General features: G+C 39.3%; 1 protein-coding gene across 1 annotated transcript; it reads right to left on the bottom strand.

The window, feature by feature from the left end:
• Positions 1–271: 271 nt before the first annotated feature.
• Positions 272–14,694, bottom strand: LOC140728445 (ATP synthase F(0) complex subunit C3, mitochondrial-like). Its single transcript, XM_073047174.1, has 4 exons — positions 14,494–14,694; positions 13,699–13,776; positions 11,403–11,602; positions 272–526 (listed from the first exon to the last, which is right to left on the bottom strand). The coding sequence occupies exons 1-4, from the start codon at positions 14,533–14,535 to the stop codon at positions 412–414; spliced, it is 435 nt and encodes a 144-aa protein (XP_072903275.1). The 5' UTR covers positions 14,536–14,694; the 3' UTR covers positions 272–411.
• Positions 14,695–15,336: the final 642 nt, after the last annotated feature.

Here is a 15,336-nt window from a genome sequence, read left to right as displayed (position 1 = left end):
CAGGTCAGGCAGCATCTATGGAAAAAAAATACAATCGACATTTTGGGCTGAGATCCTTCGACAGGACTGCAGGGTCTCAGCCCAAAATATTGACCGTACTTTTTCAATAGATGCTGCCTGGCCTGCTGAGTTCCTCCAGTATTTTGTGTGTTTTTCTTGGATTTCCAGCATCTGCAGATTTCCCCTTGTTTGTTGCTTCATTAAATAAAGTTATTTTACATATTCATAGTAATCATCTAATATGTTATGCACTTGCACTCTCAGGCAGGAAAAAGTTTTACTAGTATATGGATTTATTGAAACATGATTACAGATTTGAAGCATATACTTTATGAACTCCAACATCAATGATAGCCAATGAAATAATTACATTTGCACATATTTAGACCATTCTTCCCATTCAATAAAATTTTACATAGCAAATAAAATGAGAAAAGCGACCATTAAACAGAAGAGTCCCATAGCTTCAGATAGGGCAAATCCAAGGATAGCATACGAGAACAACTGCTGTTTCAGAGAAGGATTTCTAGAGAAAAAAGTAAAAAAAAATTAACATTCTAATGTCTAATAATCTCAATTTAACACTAATTGAAAATAGCAAAATTACAGTTTATTTATTTTGGGCTGCCAATGATCACATTAAAACCATATTAAAAAGATGTCAGGATATTATTTCAGGAAGTTGGACAAAAGGTGAGTCTCAAATTCAGATATCCTATTATGATTTTAGCCTGTTTTCATACATTCAATTGTACAAAACCATAATATTAACAAAATATGTAGCCCCAAGACCCAAGAAATTATATGGAAAAGCTTGAGAATCAAAGACTTAACAAAATAACTAGTTTTTATTAATCAGTCCCCAAAAAACAAGACTACCTCACTTGAGTCTACATTAAAATAGATGATGGTTTTACCCATGCTGCTATTTCAATAATGGGAGTGATCAAAAGAGTGCATACCTTGAAATTCCCATTAATAAACTGTGTTTGTATAAAACACCTTGAAATAAAATGTCTAGATTTTCCTTAAAGGGAAGTTAAATGTAACACAAGTATTTTATTTTGAATAAAATTTCATAATCAGAAGGGACCAAGTAATACACATTCATGGTTTGCTAGCACAACATTACAGTTAGACGGGGCTGTGAAGAACACATTTGGCACCCTGACTATCATGGCATTCGGGGATGGGATGTTACGTTGCAGTGTACAGAATGTCGGTCGAGTATTGTGTACAGTTTTGGTCACCCTGTTACAGGAAAGACATTATTAAGTTGGAAAGAGTGCAGAGAAGATTAAAGAGGATGCTGCTAGGACTTGAGGCACTGAGTTATAGGGAGAGATTGGACAGGTTCAGACTTCATTCCTTGGTACGTAGGAGATTGAAAGGTGACCTTATAGAGGTATATAAAATAATTAAGTGTAGACCAGGTAAAGGCATATTGTCTTTTTCCCAGGGAAGTGGAACTAAAAATAGAAGTCATAGGTTTAAGGTGAGAGGTGAAGGATTTAAAAGGGACCATGGCAGTGCATGGCATGATTTGCCAGAGAAAGTGGTTGAGGCAGAAAAAGTAATATTTGAAAGTCATTTATGTAAGTACATGGATAGCAGATGATAGGGCTATAGGTCAAATGTAGGCAAATGAGACAGGCTTAATGAACACCATGATTAGCACGGATGAGCTGGGTTGAAGGATATTACTTTCCCAGCTTGCACTGTGACTTTTCCTCTAAATGAACAATTTGCTTTGGGCTGTGGAGAAAAAGAGTTGATAGTTGAATATGAAGGCAGAAAAATGGAGTGGAGTGGAGCACATGAACAATGCGAAATAATTTTGGAAATTAAACTGGTTTTGCAAGAATGGAGGCTTATAGGACTGGATTTAAAGTGATTGAAAAAAAATGGCTATTAAATGTCAGAATGAGAATAATAGAAAATGAAAAGTGAAAAATGTACATTTGGATGAAAGAAATGATGAAAGGTGTTCAGATTTTCACTTTTAGTTCATTAATCTATGCCAGTGCAGTTGATTAGGAGGTGGCAACTGTTTGGCTTCATTCAGCCCCATTCAATTTTTTTTTAAGTTAATTGGAAAAAGAAGTATTCTCAATAATTTCAACTTCTTCTATAGTATATATTTGGATGAACGAGGATAGCTTTCACAGCTCGTTGTCTCCAATTGCCCTTCAAATATTTCATCATTCCTATGATATAAAGCCTTTTTAAAAAAAAATCTTCAATAAATGCATTTGTCATTTGCCAGCTGATTTATTAAAGGAGTGAGATATATTTTCCATTAATAGTCAATAAATTATGCTACAAATATTTATTATGCTTTTGCATTCTTAAAATAACATTCATATTGATTAATATAACATGGAATTTTGAGGTCACTGTGGCAGAAGATCATCAGATGAATCAATGTAAAAATCAAACTGTGAAAATGATCACCTTATTTTCATGTTACTGGTCTTCAGTTACATACAAATCATTTTCATATCTTTAATTTCTACATATTTTACCTTCTTTTTTTCCTTGTTCTGACATATTAGTGCTGTATCTTGGATTTGGTGATTATCTTCACAATACAAGATCACTAAGACTAAAAGATTATATGATGCCTACTTGAAATTTTAAAAAGTCAACAGATTGTGAGTGGAAGCTCTAAGCTCTGTTCTATGTTGATGCTTTGAGAGAGTGCATGAAGAATGAATTGACCAATAAGAGAAATGATGAATTTGATAGTTTCCATAATTTTTCTCGTGACAACAAAAGTGACCATTCAACCAATCAATCAAGTCTATGCCAGAACTTAAGAGCACTCCTATTTCTCCCACTCTGCCCTACACAAGTCATTTCAGCTGGAGGGATACAAAAGTACTATAAATGACATTTGTGTTAGGGAAAGGGGAAAAAAAGGCCATCAGTCATGATTCACAACCCAAATATCCTTGTGTAGAAGTTGATATAGAAAGTATTTGTTGCAGTGTGCCAGTGAATCAAATATCGCCAAATAAGGTTTCAGCACCATCAAGAGTGAAGAAAAAACTTCTAAAATGAAAAGATGTGCTCTTAAAAGTATTATACTTGTAATGTAATGCAGCCAGTGTTAAATGGTCAATTGCAATAGTTATTTCTCACTCAAAATTCCATAAGGCGTTAATTGATTTGCCAGTTTTCAGAGATGCTTGCTTAGGGAGACATTTTATTTAAGTTTCTAAAAAGAATGTTCTGCCGCTCAAGCAGTGACAACCTAATTGGACCAAAGAACAGACGACTAGGTCCTTGATTTAACAGCTTGGTGCAAGATTTGCATTTTTTATATTTGAATAAAACTAATATCGCACTCGAGTGTATGTTTAGTTTATAGGTTAAAATTCAATGTCAAATATTTGAAGCACAGATTTCCAATCTAAACATTGAAGTGTTATTCGCAAAGTGAAATTAAGTTGACAATGCAAATTCTAGAACTTAAAACTTGCTTTTAAAAAAAAACAATGTTTTGAGGCACTGCTCTGAAAAACAAAATTATCACACGACCAGAAAATGAATAAAGGTACTATTATCCATGGAGTTGCTTCAAATGAAGAAAATTGATGTCCTTGAGTGGCCCAGTCAGAGTCCTGACCTTAACCCAATTGAACATCTCTGGCAAGATCAAGATTGCTGTTCACCGCCACTCCCAAACTAACCTGGCAAAGCTTGAGCAATTTTGCAAAAAGAAATGGGCAAATCTTGTTCCATCACGTTGTGTAAAGCTAATGGCTGTAATAGCTTTGAGAGGTGGTTCAACTAAGTACCAAGCAAAGGGGATGAACACGTACAACACGCTGGAGGAACTCCGCAGGTCAGGCAGCATCCGTGGAAACGAGCAGTCAACGTTTTGGGCCGAGACCCTTCATCAGGACTGAAGAGGGAGGTGGCAGGGGCCCTATAAAGGTGGGGGGAGGGTAGAAAGAATGCTGGTAGGTGCCAGGTGAAAAACCAATCAGAGGAAAGATCAAGGGGTGGGGGAGGGGGAAGGCAGGAAAGGTGAAGGAATGTACAGTGAAAGCACTGTGTAGTAGAAGAAGGCAGAATCATGAGAGAGGTGATAGGCAGCTGGAGGAGGAGGTAGAGTGAAACTGGGATGGGGGAAGGGAGAGGGAGGGAATTACCAGAAGTTGGAGAATTCAATGTTCATGCCAAAGGGGATGAATACTTTTGAAGTGCTGACAATTCAATTTTTAAATTTTTAGTCTTTCATGCTTTATAACTTTTCCTGTGTTTTTTTTGGGGCTTGACTGTAAAAAGGAGCATGTGATTAACAAATAAAAATTCAGTTAAATTGATTAAAATCCCTGGTTAAAATACTCTTATGTGAACAAAAGGTTGAATACTTTTACAAGGCAGTATATATTTTTATTAATGTTACCTTACACTTTTTACCTACACGACTACTTATCAGCTTTACATTATTGGTAACACATACACATTTAAATTTAAATTTAATGATTAAAATTTCAATGCTTTACCAATTGCTTGGGCCCGTAATCAAAGCAAATATCCCAATAGTAATGTAATTATGTTTCACTGCTAGACATACTAGTTAGTTATATTTAAATAAGTTTGTAATCATAACCTTGAACTATCTTAGTAGGGGTTACAATGCCTTAGTAACACCCAGCTCAGAGCTTTACTAGTTCTCATTACTTCAATATTAAATTACTTTAAGTGGGTCAGTTATAAAGTTACATTCACATATAGCACTAAAACAAATCCTGTATCATCAAGAAAAACACTGCAATTTGTTACGATCTCCTGTGTTGTTCAGTGGTTCAAATAAATATCTCCAGTAGAGTGGTGCCAGTAAGTGGAGACTTGTTGTGTGCAGCTTTGATGGAATCATCAGATAATTCCTATTTAGGACTTCTACAGCTGAAATCCAGTCACAGCCATGGATACTTCAGTAAGCAGCATCGTTTTAAGATGTTTAAAACATCCAATGACACAAGTGCACTTCTTTAAGAAAACAGAAGTGGGGATGCCCTGCCAGTCTACAAGTACAATTGAAATGCAGAAGCTTTAGACTTCCACTCCCAACTATCTTGCTGGTGAATATACAGTCTCTGGAAAATAAAATTGAAGACCTCAGAGCAAGATTGCTGCACCAGACTTCAGGTATTGCTGTGTACTTTGCTTCACAGAAACATGGCTATCCACGCCATATTGGACGCAGTGCTTCAGCCTGATGGTTTCATCATTCTCTGCAAAGACAGGACAGCTCAGTCTTTTAAAAGGCAGAGGAGGAAGAGTATATTTTATGATTAACTCATCATGGTGCATAAATCTGTCTTGGTTCTGCTCATGTGACCTGACATTTCTAGAGGTCAAATGTCATCCATTTTATCTGCTGAGGATGTTTTCTGCCATCATCCTGGTAGCGATATACATTTCATCTCAGGCCAACATCAAGCAGGCGCTGAAAGAGCTAAGCAACATAATCAGTAGGCACGAAACTGCGCATTCTAATGCCTTCTCTATCATTTCAACCAGGCCAGCTTGAAAAAGTCTCTGAACAACTACAAACAACATCTCACCTGTGGAACCAGAAGAGATAACACCTGACCGTTGTTGTACTACCAACAAGAATGCTTACCGTGCCATCCCATGCCCACATTTTGGAAAGTCTAATCATCTGGTTGTACTTCTATTCCCAGTGTATAGAGCAGGGTCAACCTTTTTGCCTCTGTGGGCTGGATCGTGTATTAATGAGGAGACGGTGAGCCAGATAAATGCCATAAAAAACTTGAATTATGGGAATTATCCATTTAAATACATTTAGTTATGTTTTGCCTCAAATTAATGAATAACACATGCTAGAAAATCATTGTGCTTGACCAAGGATGCCAATTAGTAATCAAAGAACTCAGTTTAGTTGCAATTTATTTCAATCAAGGCATCTTGAATCTATTAAAAGGACACGAAGAATCTTTAAACATAAAGCATATGAACATGATGCATTGAATGGTGGTAAATTAAGTATAATAAAAAAGAGAATTTTAATGCAAACAGTCGATAAATCAATATGAAACTTGATGCTGTTTGTTGCTTGAAAGCTTCTCAATATTGGGTGTCAGACTTGTTGATGCCAAGAGCAAGACATTATCCAGATGGGCATCAGTCAATCTTGTTCTCAAATGGTTCTTGCTGTGCTTCATTTTTGAAAATAATTGCTCACACAGATAAGTGCTGCCAAACAATGATGCCATCTTTTTTGCATGGTCCACTAAGTTAGTGTACTTCCCACTCGGATGAATATATTTTCTATAGACTTCAAGCACTGACACATCTTCAGAATGAAATTTCGGTCTCAATATGTCATCACACTGCAGCTCAACCAATTCCATTTGAAAAATTTCTGATGCAGTGTCCACTTCCACATCAAATGGAGTAGCAAACAGCTTGAACTTATTTGCATGCAAGTGAAAATCAGCAAGACGAGATGAAAACTCTTTTCTCAATTCTTGAACCATAATTCACAAAAATGCCTGGATCTTGTGCTTTACATTTTTGAAAAGTGGGTTTCCCAGCTTGCTCAATGAAGTAATCTAGTGTCCAAGTGTCTTGGAAAATTTGGCACTCAGTGTCTACCTTCCTGCGTTTTGCATTCATTGCCATTGGAATTTTTTCTTCGATTTTATTTCAAAACGCGAGTTATTCAACAAGTATTGTAGCACATGTAAATATCTGGACATATCTGGATTTCTTGTTTAAACACAGTGACACTGTTTCTGTTTACAAATTTGAATGATCCCATCTGAAAACCTGCGCGTCCACAGAGAATATCTAATAGATAATAAGGTAGTCTGCCTTCCCGTCATTCGTATATACCAGTGTTTGGTTTGGAACGGAACCTGGGGCCAGTGTAACCAGACGCCATGCATGTCCATCAGTGTGGTCGCATGAAACACTCAGAATAAGGGGGAAAAAATTATATTTTTTAAAAATTGCTCGTGGGCCACATAAGCATAGTATCCGAATAGTTGCTCGCAGGCCTTAGGTTGCCTACCCCTGGTATAGAGAGAGCCTAAAGATGGCAGCACCAGTGGTGAGGACCAAGAAGGTACGTTCAAGGGAGAGAGAGAAGTGCTTACGGGACTGCTTCAGTCAGTGGTCTGCACAATATTCAGGGATTCACTGGTGTCTGAAAGAATATGCCACAGTTTTCACTGACTTCATCAAAACCTATGTAGATGAGTCTCTGTCTTCAAGAATACACCAGATATATCCAAACCAAAAGCCGTGGATGAACCAGGAGATTCCTGGTCTATGGCATTCAAGACTGGTGATCCAGAACTTTACGAGGTCCAGATACCACCTACGGAAGGCTATTTTAAGGGTGAATAAACAATTCTGATTGAATTTAGAGACAGAATCGGATGCATGTCAGCTCTGGCAGGGTTTCTAGGCCATTTACTTCCTGCAAAGCAAAACCTAACCATGAATAGCCATGATGCTTCACTCCCAGATGAGCTCAACGCATTTTATGCATGCTTTGAATGGGAGAATAAAACCACATCTGTGCAAATCCCTGCAGCATCTGGTGACCCTGGTGATATCGGTCCCAGAAGGAAATGTCAGAACAGCTTTCAAGAGGATGAACCCTCACAAGGTGTCAGACCCTGATGGTATGCCTGGTAGGGCTCTGAAAACCTGTGCCAACCAACTGGTGAAAGTGTTCAAGGCCATTTTCAATCTTTCACTGCTGCAATCATAGGTTCCCACCTACTTCAAAAGGGTGACAAAGACCCAAGAAGTGCAGGGTGAGCTGCCTCAATGACTATCACCCAGTGCACTAGCTTCTACTGCGATGAAGTGTTTTGAGAGTTGGTCATGGCCAGAATCAACTCCTGCTGAAGCAAAATCCTTGATCCACTGCAATTCTCCTATTCCCACATTAGGTCTACAGTGAATGGGATCTCACAGGCTCTCCACTTGGCCTTGCATCACTTGGACAATAATAATACCCATGTCAGGCCACTGATTATTGACTACTGCTCAACATTTAACACAATCACACACTCAGTTCTAATGAACAAACTCTAAAATTGACCATCTGTCCCTCCCTCTGCAAATGGATCCTTGACCGACATACCAGGCAACCATAGTCTGTATAACACCTCTTCCTCACTGACAATCAACACTGGCGTTCCTCAAGAATGCATGCCTAGTCCAATGCTCTACTCTTTCTACACCCACAATTTGTAGCTAAGCACAGCTCAAATACCATCTATAAATTTGCTGACAAGCATTGCTGGCTGAATTTCAGATGGTGACGAAGAGGCAAAATAGATCAGCTGCTTGAATGGCATTGCAGCAGCAACTTTCCACTCAATGTCAGTAAGATCAAGGAATTAATTGTGAACAGAGTCAGTCATAAAAAATGCAGCACAGTATCAAACTCTTTGGCCCATCTTGTCCATGCCAAACCACTTAACCTGCCTAATCCAATTGACCTGCATACAAACTGTAGCCCTCCATAGCCCTACCATCCATATACCTATCCAAACTTAACTTAAATATTAAAATTGAGCTTGCATGCATCACTTCGCTGGCAGCTCGTTCCACACTTAACGCGATCCTGAGTGAAGAAGTTTCCCCTGTTAGGTGTCACCCTAGTTTGGAAAGGGGTCCAGAAGAGATCCTATGAACTGTGCTGCTATTAACAAAGAGAGAGGGAGGCATCCGGGGGGGGGGGGGGGGAGGGGGAGGGGGAGATGTTACGGTTCCTCTGCTAATTGTTTACCTTTCACAAGGTTACTTGCTTGCTTATAGAGAGTCTGCAGAAAGCGATGGGAAGAGCAGGTTGATGGACAGCTGGTGTCTGTCCAACATGTGGAGATAAAAAGCAGATCCACTGTTACACAGACACACACCAGGACACACCACGAGGCACACACAGTGTCGGACACTGAACGAGCTTTGTGCACCCACATGAAGGTGGGGTTTTGGAGGATCGATTCAGGGAAATCGATCGGTGGCCAAGGTGCGATCGGTGGGGAGTTATTTGTGTGTCCACCCTTGCCTGGGTGATAATTCTACCACTGAAGAACGGTCGTATGCATTATGGTCATAGTCGGTGACCATAACGGGACTTCGGAAGACAATGGGAAGATCGATGGCAACAGCTCACCTCTCTGTCCAACGTTACTCAACTACCTCGAACTGAACTCTCTTCATCATATCGTAAGACTATATCCACTTACCCCTAGTTTTGCTCCTATTTCCATATACACACACACATATATATATCATTGCTAACCTGTTTGATATACCGTATTTGCATTTATATTACTGTATTGTGTAGTTTACTAATAAACATTATTAGTTTATAGCAATACCAGACTCCAAAGTGTTTTTCATTTCTGCTGGTTCTTTAACCCGGTCACAGGGTACGTGACACCCCTCATGTTCCCCTTAAACTTTTCACCCTTAACCCATGACCTCTAGTTGTAGTCCGACACAACCTCATCTTGAATGCTGAACAACTGAACCTTTTTGACCAACCTCCCATGCAGGGCCTTGTCAACTGCCCACTCCAACAATGGTCACTCTTCCTATTTCTAACCTCAGTAGCAAACCTGAGATCACAACCCTGGAGATCCAGCCTTTTAACTTAGCACTCAACTCCCTGAACTCAGTTTGCAGAACCCAAGTCAATCTTACAACCCATGTCATCAGTACCTACATGGGCAATGGCCTCTGGCTGCTCATCCTCCCACTTAAAAATGAGGACTACTTGATCAGAGATATTCCAGACCCTGGCACCCTGGAGGTAACATACCATATGGGAATCTTGTTCTCATCCACAGAACCTCCTTTCTGTTTCCTGAGTGCCCTATCACCACACTTCCCTCTTCTCTCCCCTTTCCTTTCTGAGTCACAGAGCTAGACACTTGACCACTTTGACTTTCCTCCGCTAGGTCAACCCCCAACAGTATCCAACCTATTGTTGAGGGGGTGGCCACATGGGTACTCTGCACTGGCTGTTTAACCCCTTTCCCCTTCCTGACTGTTACCCAGTCTCCAGTATCCTGCACCTTGGGTGTAAGTACCACTCTATATGTCATATATCTATTACCCCCTCAGCCTCCCGAATGATCTGGAATTCATCCATTTCCAGCTCCAAATGCTTAACACATAGTGTGAGAAGCAGTTGGTGGATGCACTTCTTGCAGGTTAAGTCATCAGGGACACTGGAGGTCTCTCTGCCTTCTCACATCCCACAAGAAAAGCATTCAACTATCTTCCTGGGACCCTTATGGTTCTAACTGTACAAATATAAAGAAGGAAAACAATTAGTAAATGGGAAGGGAAAAAAAATCTACCTACAGCTTTTTCGCCTTTTCTCACTCAAGCCTCTCCTCGCTGAAGCCTCAAAATCCCCACTCTTTAACACTGTCCATGTCACTTGCCCCACCTTATTTTATTTTGTTCATGCCAATCAATTCCAACCACTGCTTCTCAAAACACCAGACTGCTGCGAATTGATTCAGGAAGGGGAAGTTGAGGGAAACAAACCAGTCCTCATCGAGGGGTCAGAAGCAGAAAGGGTGAGCAATTTCAAGTTTCTGGGTGTCAACATCTCTGAAGATCTATACTGGGCCCAATATATTGATACAATTACGAGGAAGTCACGACAGCTGCTATATTTCATTTTGAGTTTGAGGAGAATAGGTATGTCACCAAAGATGTCACTTTCAAGTTTCCACAGATGTACTGTGGAGAGCATTCAAACTGGTTACATCACCATCAGGTGTACAGAAACCACTGCAGAGGATTGGAAAAAGCTGCAGAAAGTTGTAAACTCAGCCAACTCCATCATAGGCACTAGCATCCCCAGCATCGAGGACACCTTGAAAAGGTAATGCCTCAAGAAGGTGGCATCCATCATTAATGACCTCAGCAGCCAGGATGTGCCCTCTTCTCATTGCTATCAAGGAGGCAGCATAGGAGCCATAAGATGACAGCTTCTTCTCTTGGCCATCAGACTTATGAATTGCCTCACTACTTTTTACTCTCTTATATACAGTACTTACTGTAATTTATAGTTATTATTATGTATTGCAATGTACTGCTGCTATAAAACAACATATGCCAGTAATAATGAACTTGATTCTGAACCAGCAATATACCACCACTTGTGGGCACCAAGCTTCAACAACATTTTGGAGCTCAGAAAATATAAGTTACAGTATTTTGGTGTTGTCTGCTTTGTAACATCATTATTTTAATGCTATACACATTAGGATCAGTTTAATAAAGCATATTGATAGTACCTTTATAGTTTATATTATAAAGCAATTTTTCTTCACAGTGATCTTCTGGAACCTGAGCATTTTGTTAATTAATATTACCTGGCATAGCCAATAATTAGGCTACCAAAAACTGTTCCAATACCAGCTCCAGAACCAGCCACTCCTACTGTGGCCGCTCCAGCACCAATAAACTTTGCAGCAGTGTCAATATCCTGGGTTGTAGCACTGGTCTGGAAATCTCGGTGAATTTTCTGCACAAATAAATCTTTGCCTTGACTCCTCAAAAGTGCAGTGTTTTCCTGGAATTTATTCAGAAATAAACATTTAAAGAAATTTTAGTTTATTGTTTCCTTTGAGTTATAAAATATTATTTGAGTATTGATGGGAGTAACACATCCATATCCACATTTATGACTAACCATTTCTGTACTTATAATACATGAAAGGTCATTGAAGCAGCCACAAAGGATGTTTGAACCTTAGAGATTATTCAGAGGAACTACACCTACCTAGGTTAAAGAAAAGTACATGCTCCCAAACCTACGGTAATTGATTTCAAGTTTACCAAGGTTCGTTGATATTGTAATCTGCCTAATTTGGCTAAAGACTGTCTTCTCTAATAATGAAGACCACAGGAAGAAACCAAGATTAAACATCCAATCAGAACAGTATCAAAATGTATCCATTCCAAATTCATTGCATTTAGTTTTCCGCAAAGCAACAGGTTCTTGGTGTGAATGTGACTTTGCCTCTACAAGGACAAAAATCACTATCAAATTTGTCATGGACAGATTAATCTGCAACTGGTAGGTTTATCCTGTGTCAGCCAGCTTACTTAGTAGAGTTTCTATCTGGCTACTCTTGACAATGGGTATTAAACTCTTCTACCCACAGTACACTTCATGCAGTTGCTAATCTCATATCTTGTTCTATGTGTTACTAATTACAGAAAACTCCTGATCTATTACACAAGTAAATAGAAATAATCAGATTTTATTGTCTTTGTTCTACACAAAACCATGAGACTTCATCAGGTCTGAAAACAGGGCTGAGTACACAAAAAGACATGCAACTGTGACATGTAAACTACTGTGTCTTTACCTTTGATATATCTTGTGAGTGGGACAAGACTTTTAGACAAAAATCCTAAGATACTTTTCAGTAGGATTTGGCAGGTCCAACTGACTTTGCCATTCCCAAATCCTGTGCCCAGGTAGAAATTTTCAACTATGTCAGTTCTACTGACAAATTTACCCATATCAAATCCTGTATATCATTCAAATACAAACAGAATATTAAACTCTTCAAGGGACATCACAGAATTACATAAAATAATCATTGACAGATGAACAAAACCTTGGTCATGAGATAGGTTTTAAGAGTTGTTGTGAAAAAGCAAAGGGGTTTAGGACCCAAGCAAAGGCTGTGGCCAATGATAAAGCAAACAAACTCTGGGATAGGTAATCTACCTGAGATGGAGGCCCACAAAGATGTTTCGGGCTAAATAAAATTATAGAGATAGAGAGGAGCAAAGCCAAGCTGCAAGTTTTAATAATCACAATGCTGCCAGACTAGGAACTCACAGTGGTTGCTAAACACAAGGGATGGAGGGTGAATGAAACTTCATGCAAGTTAGGAAGCAGATAACTGAATGTTGGATCAGCTCATTTATAAAAGTGAAAAGTCAGGAAAGCACTGGAATAATTTAATCAAAATAAATACCTTTATCTAAAGAAAACAAAGTTGCATTTGAGGGTTCAAATAACAGGCAAGTGCTGGAGGAACTCAGTGGGTCAGGCAGCATCTGTAGAGGGAAATAGATGAGTTGATGTTTTGGTCCAAGGCCCTTCACCTGGACTGAGAGTAGAGCAGAGTTGGCCAGTATAAAGTGGAGTGGAGCAAGAAATGGCAAACAGTAGGTAGATTCAGGTGAATAGACCAAGAAGGGGAGAGTGGAAATTGTGATCAAGCCTGGGAGGTGAGAGATGGAGGATGTAGAGAGCTGCTGCTGATGGAATGTGATAGGAAAGGAGCCTGTAATAGCATTGATAGCATCATTATTGGAAGCAATGGGCTCAGGAACGTAGGGAAAAAAATTAGATGAATGGCTTGGTTTTGGACCAAATTTGTTTATGGTCTGCTTTAGCCTCAGAGCTGCTGCTTAGAACTAGGGCACTTCTGAGTTTCAAACAGTTTTGCACAGGCTAGATGTCACGAGTAAACTACCAGATAATGCAACCAATGGATACAGTTAATTGAGAAACCAGAAAGTTGGGTGGGAGTAGAGGGTTAAAAGTGAGGCTCATAACTTTGTATATGATGTTTTAAATATATAATACAGGACATAAACATCCAGGCCTAAAAATCATACAAATAATAAAGCTTGTTAACCTACCTTTCCAGACTGACCCTCTGGTTTGTACATTAATGACACAGAAAGTGGTCTAGAAAGAGGTGCGGCTCCATTGCGAACCTAGTTTAAAAAAAAAAGACAAAAAAAACTCTGAATGGCTTAGTCAACATTTTTTAAATGACCCAGCAAGGCGATGCATTCATTTCTTGGAACTAATATCCAGATTACTTGAATAAAAGTTTTATTCAACAAATGCTCATTTTGTCAAACTAAAGGTGCCAAACTGAATGGCAGAGCTTAAAAGGAGATAGATGGCCTGCCCCTGCATCTAATTTTAATTAAGTGTTGAAACTAAACATGAGGTGGTGTCGCAAGTTTATAGGTGCAGATCCGATCATTCATTATGATTAAAAGTAAAATGATTGGGTTCTAGTATTTTACATCTGCTATGTTGGACAGCCAGTAATACACCGTAAAACACACAAAATTCGCATGACTTTTCGAATTATTTGCAAGGACAGACGAATGTTAAGTCCTAGTTTAATGTACTAAACCCAAGCCAAATGACCTACAGCTGCCGCCGCACTTTGTTAATACCAAGATGGTTCACCTCCCCAAAAGCTCGGTCATGGCGGCAACCCGTCTACTAGTATTAATCAATATTGACTGAATAATGTGTTTCAAATTCCTAATCTAGGTCTAATTCAAATCCCAGGCCCAAGTACATTGTTCATTCAGAGCGAAGAGGTGCGGCGAGGCGAGGGGCCGAGTTCCCGAAGTGAAATACTGCAAGGCCGACGGAACAGGCAAACGGCCTTCAGCGCGATCATCACTTACCGCTGCTGCGGCCCACCACGACACTTTCGAGCAGGCAAACATGATGATGGCTGAATCCGAATAGATAGACGATCACTAACCAAGAAAATGTAGGCAACGCTCGGCGTTACGTTTTTCTTTCAAAAGTTACCCGCACAAATGGCAGTCCGTCTGCTTGTTACTTGGTGCGCCTCCTGTAACGGCCGCGCAGGCGTGTTAATGTACTTCAGCGATCACCCGGATCGGACAAAGACTATCGAAGGTCAACTTCGCGAGCGACGTGGTGTCCCACATCTTGGTTCTACGGTATTTGGAGGCCAAATGCTGAAGTTTTCAGTCATAACATTAAAAGAATACTCAGTATTCAGAAATTGTTTCAATTGAAAAAATATATACTGTAAACGTTTTCAGTTCAATCTGTGCTATGTGTTCGGGTAGTTTTGTGGCTAAAATATTCAAAATATGTTTTTTGCAGATTAAATATAAACGAATTTCATATCATTCATCAAAATTTATGAGTCAGTGGTTTCAAAATGTTCTGTAAAAACCTGAATAAATATTTTTGATCTATCACATTTGTTTAAATTTCCCGTAGTAGTTATCGTCTGTAAAATTCACTGAAAGTTTTTGGAAGTCTTTGTTGGAAACAAGGTCAATTATTGTTAAGATACTGGAATAGATTGCAAAATAAACCCCAAAAGAATTAGAAGGACAATGCAGGGAGCAGGAATGATTGAGCAGGCTTAAAGATCTAAGAAAGGTTTTTAAAAGTGGGAAGGAAGGTATTCAATTCAACAATGGAGCTGATATGATGAAGCTCTTTCCATCTGCAACTGTCAACGAACTAAGAGGAATTGTCTCGCA

This window comes from Hemitrygon akajei, chromosome 5 (genome assembly GCF_048418815.1).
Source record: "Hemitrygon akajei chromosome 5, sHemAka1.3, whole genome shotgun sequence".
Lineage (NCBI taxonomy): Eukaryota > Metazoa > Chordata > Chondrichthyes > Myliobatiformes > Dasyatidae > Hemitrygon > Hemitrygon akajei.
This window is presented reverse-complemented; position numbering and strand designations above follow the sequence as displayed.